The sequence below is a fragment of the Fusarium coffeatum genome, assembly GCF_003316985.1.
Source record: "Fusarium coffeatum strain FIESC_28 chromosome Unknown BRIP53273_contig_88, whole genome shotgun sequence".
Classification (NCBI taxonomy): Eukaryota; Fungi; Ascomycota; class Sordariomycetes; order Hypocreales; family Nectriaceae; genus Fusarium; species Fusarium coffeatum.
In genome coordinates, this window is record NW_022157883.1 from 229,662 (window position 1) to 235,014 (window position 5,353).

At 51.7% G+C, this 5,353-nt stretch overlaps 1 protein-coding gene across 1 annotated transcript; it reads left to right on the plus strand.

Moving 5' to 3' along the window:
- Positions 1 to 1,024: 1,024 nt before the first annotated feature.
- FIESC28_04385 (uncharacterized protein) lies at positions 1,025 to 3,499 on the plus strand (the record flags this gene model as incomplete). The annotated part of the gene is made up of 1 exon (XM_031158532.1): positions 1,025 to 3,499. The coding sequence occupies one exon, from the start codon at positions 1,025 to 1,027 to the stop codon at positions 3,497 to 3,499; it is 2,475 nt and encodes an 824-aa protein (XP_031017477.1).
- Positions 3,500 to 5,353: the final 1,854 nt, after the last annotated feature.

The following is a 5,353-nucleotide window of genomic DNA, read 5'->3' on the forward strand; positions in this document are numbered from 1 at the left end:
GGCTGATTGAGTAAGCTGTCGGGATTTGACAAAGATAGACCACAATTTTTTTGTTCCTTGGTCGTGTAAGCAGACATCAGTCGTGTCTCCTTCCGGGACGCCGACGATGCCGTGAGTGCGAGGGAATGTGGTTTATAGTTTACCTTTAGGGTCATATAACTGTCTGCTGAGCCCTCTCTATTCGAACATGCTTTTCAACGATTTTAAAAGGCACATCTTCATATTTTCACACTGGCACACGCACATCAAAATATCAGTCCCCTGATTCATTTTTTTGTGGTTATTAGCCACAGGTGTCCCTGATACTGCTACTCCGACACCTCATTTCATCGTCACAGCCACGATCATCGTGACAAGTGCCTGTCCCTGAATCACCCAAAAGAGAACCTGAACAACCGAAAGCAGCCCACCCGATCGTCATCGACTGCAAAGCAGGGGTAGTCTATCGCGGGAAACAGTGGCCTGTACTCTGTACCTACGCAGAACCTGAGCCAAGTCAGGATTATCCAAGATTTCAAGTGTGGCTGACCCACCGTGCCACACCCTCCATCATCATCGCTGTCGCTGGGCACTAACTATGACGGGCATCCTGGCTCCCGTCGCATCAGCCTTTGGCATGCCGCTACCGTCTAAATATCGTCAAAAAGGTCCCGCGGCCACCACAAATTCTGTTTCGTCTTCTCCTTTAACTCCTAGATCTTTTTCTTCCACTTCTCTACCTAAACATCCTTCACCTTTGATCACCTCTTACACTCCAATTCAAACCTCGGCTTTAACATCAAGCCCACTTTCATCTGTCTCCATCGACTCGGTCCTTTCAGAACCCACTGCGACTCTGACATCATCGTCGACGTCGTTCAATACCGCTCGAATGGCGAGCCCGGATACCACCCACCGGCCTGCCTCGGCCTCAATCAGCGCGGCCTCTTTGGGCGCTGATAGTACAAGACCCTCGGGAGCCATCTTGAGCTCAGCTTTCTCATCGCCTCGTTCCGCCTCACCACAAAGAACCATTCGCGAAACCATGCAAGACAGCGCCGTCGAACTCCCCCACAGAGATTCGGCTCGATCCAGCATGGATGGCACGACTGCCACTACCAACGGCGGTATTGTCCCCAGCAGCCGAACCTCTCTCGACAGCGGTCGAACTAGCATGAGCTCTGACTGGCCAATTCATCCTGGTGAGATCAATACAATTGCTCAGCTCGACACCTTGCCTGTTGGCACCGAAGTCACATTCCGAGCCCGTATCGAGACCCAGCGACCTATCTCAAAGGTGCTCGATTTCCTTCTCCTCCGAGACCAAACACACTCTGTTCAAGGTGTTCTTGCTCGTGATGCCGATAATGCCGACTTCATTGCTTGGGTTCGCAAGATCAACTCCGAGTCTCTGGTTCAGATCACCGGTACACTCAAGCAGCCTCCTGAGCCTATTCGATCGGCCACACACTCTGGCGTTGAGGTGGCTGTCGACTCTGTCCACCTTGTCAACGCTGCCCAGAACCTACCTTTCAGCAACTACAAGCCCCCGGAGACTCTTCGCAACCGTATGAACGCCCGTATTCTCGATCTCCGACATCCCTCTAACCAGGCTCTCTTCCGTATTCGCTCAATGGTCACGAGAATCTTCCGAAACACCCTCGAGGATCAAGGCTTTGTTGAGATCAACACTCCTAAGCTGCAGCCTGCCGCCACCGAGAGTGGTGCTGCTGTCTTCCCTGTAAACTACTTCGGTCGTCGGGCATTCCTTGCTCAGAGCCCCCAGCTCGCTAAGCAGGAGGCTATCTCTGCTGACTTTGGTCGCGTATTCGAGGTTGGCCCTGTTTTCCGTGCTGAGAACTCGAACACACATCGCCACTTGACTGAGTACACTGGTCTCGATCTTGAGATGGCTATTGATACCGATTACCACGAGGTTATTTCTTTCATCGACATCTTCCTCAAGGAAGTCTTCAGAACCGTTTACGCTTCCCGGGAGCTCGAAGTTGTTCAGAAGCGATGGCCCAGCAAGGAATTCAAGTGGCTCGAGGAGACTCTTATCCTTCCCTTCCCTGAGGGTATCCAGATGCTTCGCGACGACGGTCGTGATGTCGAAATGGAGGATCTGTCAACTCCTGACGAGATGCGACTTGGGCAGCTTGTCCGCGAGAAGTATAACACCGACTACTACGTGCTGGACAAGTTCCCCGCCAGCGCTCGTCCTTTCTACACTGCCAAGGACATCGACGACCCCACTTTCACGCGATCATTTGATATTTTCATCCGTGGTCAAGAAATCTGCTCTGGAGGTCAGCGTATTCACAATGTTGATGAGCTGCGAGCCAACATGGCCGCAGCTGGTATGGTTGAGGATGGTATGGAAGACTACCTCACTGCCTTCGAACTGGGTGCTCCTCCTCATGCTGGTGCTGGTCTTGGTCTTGAGCGTATTGTCGCCTGGATGCTCGAGCTTGGCGATGTCCGATATGCCTCTCTCTTCCACCGGGACCCCAAGTCTCTCCCTACCAAGGCCCCTGGTTTACCCCACCCTGAGGCTGATACCACTAAGCCTCACCACGCCGACTCTCCTCCCCCTCTGGAGAAGCTTATTGCCAACTATGGTGATGCTACTAATACATCTTGGCTCGATGAGCGATTCCAGATCTGGCGACACGAAACTGGTGCCGCCGTCGGTTGGGTTCAGCGCGAGAAGTTTGCCATGATCACTGGTGATCCCCTGTGTGACCGCAGCCAATACACTCGGGTCATCCGTGACTTTATTCAGCACCTTACTGTTGACCTTCGCCTGACACCGTTCTGGATGCTCGTGTCCTACGAAGTCCAGAAGATTCTCGCAGCTGAGCTTCGCTGGCGAAGTTTGACTTGTACCGAGGAGCAGCGTGTTGATGCCGACAAGCACAACAGTGCTCAAATTGAGGGACTTGCTGCTAAGACTCGCCGTGTTGAGCGTGAAGGAGTCAAGATCCATGAGGTCAAGCCTGACGAGGACTTCATTTCTCGCGCCAACCCCGCCATTGAGGAATGGAAGGGCGCTCGCAAGGGCAAGCAAGTGCATCTTACTGAGGTTCGTCCCTGGATCGATCAGGAGCACCGCCGCTACTTTGCTGCCGAGAAGGACGGCAAGGTCATGTCTATGGTCGTCTTGGCCAAGCTTGCTCCTCGCCACGGCTGGCAAGTGAAGTGGGCGCTTGACTTCCCCGGTGCCGTCAACGGTGCCATCGAGGTCCTGGTCAGCCACGCCCTGTCCAATGTCACCGGAAAGGTCACCTTCGGTGCAGGTGTCTCCGAGAAGCTTACCCCTGGTGAGCACGTCGGCGGACTTCGCGCCAAGTTCCTCAGCGCCAGTTACCGATCTATTATCGACAGTCTCGGTCTCCGCCGCAAGGCTTCGTTCCGATCCAAGTTCGGTGCCCTGGGAGAGGAGATTTACATTTGCTACCCCAAGAAGGGTGTCGGTCTGCGCGACTTGCAGAACGTTATCAAGTTCTTCACCGACTAAACGACCAACACGAAAAAAAGAAAAATACCAACATTATCACCGTGCTAGCGAAAGATTAGCGAGGGAAGAATGGGGCTCTTTGCGTTTCTTAAGATACCATACCGATACCACACTTTGCACGAATTGAACGCATGAGGAGGGCAGGGATGTTGAATGACGAAGGATACTGCCTGGACTTTTTACTTGAAGGGCTGTCTAATGAGGATTGTTTTGGATGGGGTTGCGATGTCGATTTCTTTTGTACTGGTTCGCGACATGTTTATTGTTTACAATTCCCCCTTTAGATACCAAACCTGGATGAAAGCCTTTCTAGACGATTATCTTCAGTAGGCTGTGCCTGCTGATGTAAACGAATATTACTAGCTACAAAATTCATATGTTTAAAATATCTTGAGACCGTCTCGTAAAATCTTCTTAACAGTGAACCTGTTTGTGAACCGTCTGCACCATGCCGGCGTCGGCGCCGTTAAAGAAACAAGAACGGCCATCGGGCTGCCGGCATGTGGAGACCGATTTCTTAGTCCTCCTCCGGCCACCGTCCGGTAAGCGCCGGGTTGCCCACCTGCAAAGTGAAGTCGTCTAAGTACTGGTATAAGTTATCATAAGATCAGTACTTCTGACACACTGAGGTATACCTACACGTCATCAGTTACAGCTACATGCGGCAGATCAAGCTTATTAGCAATGCCTTCATTGCGACTCGTCCTTTCTGCACCCACGTTGTCGACTCTCTGAGATCGCGTTTCAAACGAAAGTTGGGACTTATCGCCGGATTGGCCCATGAGACCAATCTGACACTGCGCGTCGCATAGTAAGCCCCTTCTGTAACTATCCGGCCCACGCATCTGCCATATAGCCGAGTAATAGCATTCCTAAGTTTTTGTGTCATCGAATCCAATTAAGACACTACCTAATATTAAGAATACACAGATAAGGCTGGTCTTAGCTTCACTAAGGATCATTGAAGATCCCTAGCTACTGACCTAGAACACCACGTGAAGGTGCCAGCCTGTCGTTCTAGACCCCCTTCTCCAATAAATAAATATGTACATAGTAATAAAAAGGAAAACACTCCAAGGAAAGATCTATCCGTAAACAGGATCCACCTTCAGCACCTCCAGCTCCATGGCAGTACGTTGTCACCAGCCCAAGTGGCATCTTATTACAGCTCGAGCGTGAGTATGTCATCGAGTGCATCTTGTCTCCAGCTAAAGCGGCATCCTGTCCCAGCTCAAGCGTATGTTTCTCGGCTCGAGCTCGTTTGTCCCAGCTCAAGCGTATGTTTCTAGGCTATGCTGTCCATGCTGTCCATGCTGTCCATCGGTGCTGAAGTGGGAAGGGGGCCTTTCCTTGGCATACATGGAATGACGTCTTTGAAGTCGCAAAACAAGAAAGGTAAATGTCGAAACGAACAAGAAACAAGCGGAGGCGCCTGCGACTTTGGGCAAAGGAAAAAGTAAGAAAGAGAAGGAAATGAAAGCAGGGAAATGAGAAACAAACAATAAGAGTACCATGGTCAGCTACTACCTTCTTCCATGATGTGAGCAGTCGAACACTGCCTCATCAATAACAGCACCAAAACAAGCATCAAAACCAACCACCACCAACCAAAATGACTTCACCAAGTCCATTGCTGCTCGTACCACTCAACACTGCCATCGAGGTAGTGAACGTAATAGAACCGGTTCCATTTTGGTGACCACTGAACAGTCCATCCCAGGCGCGCGGGAGGTCTACCGGTTTGCGGTTCGGCAGCAGGAGGAGGAGGGGGAGGATACTCAGGCCCGTCTGGAGGCACCACAACGCTGACGGTAGGTTGCTCAGCAGGAGCAGGAGCGGGAGCGGGAGCGGGAG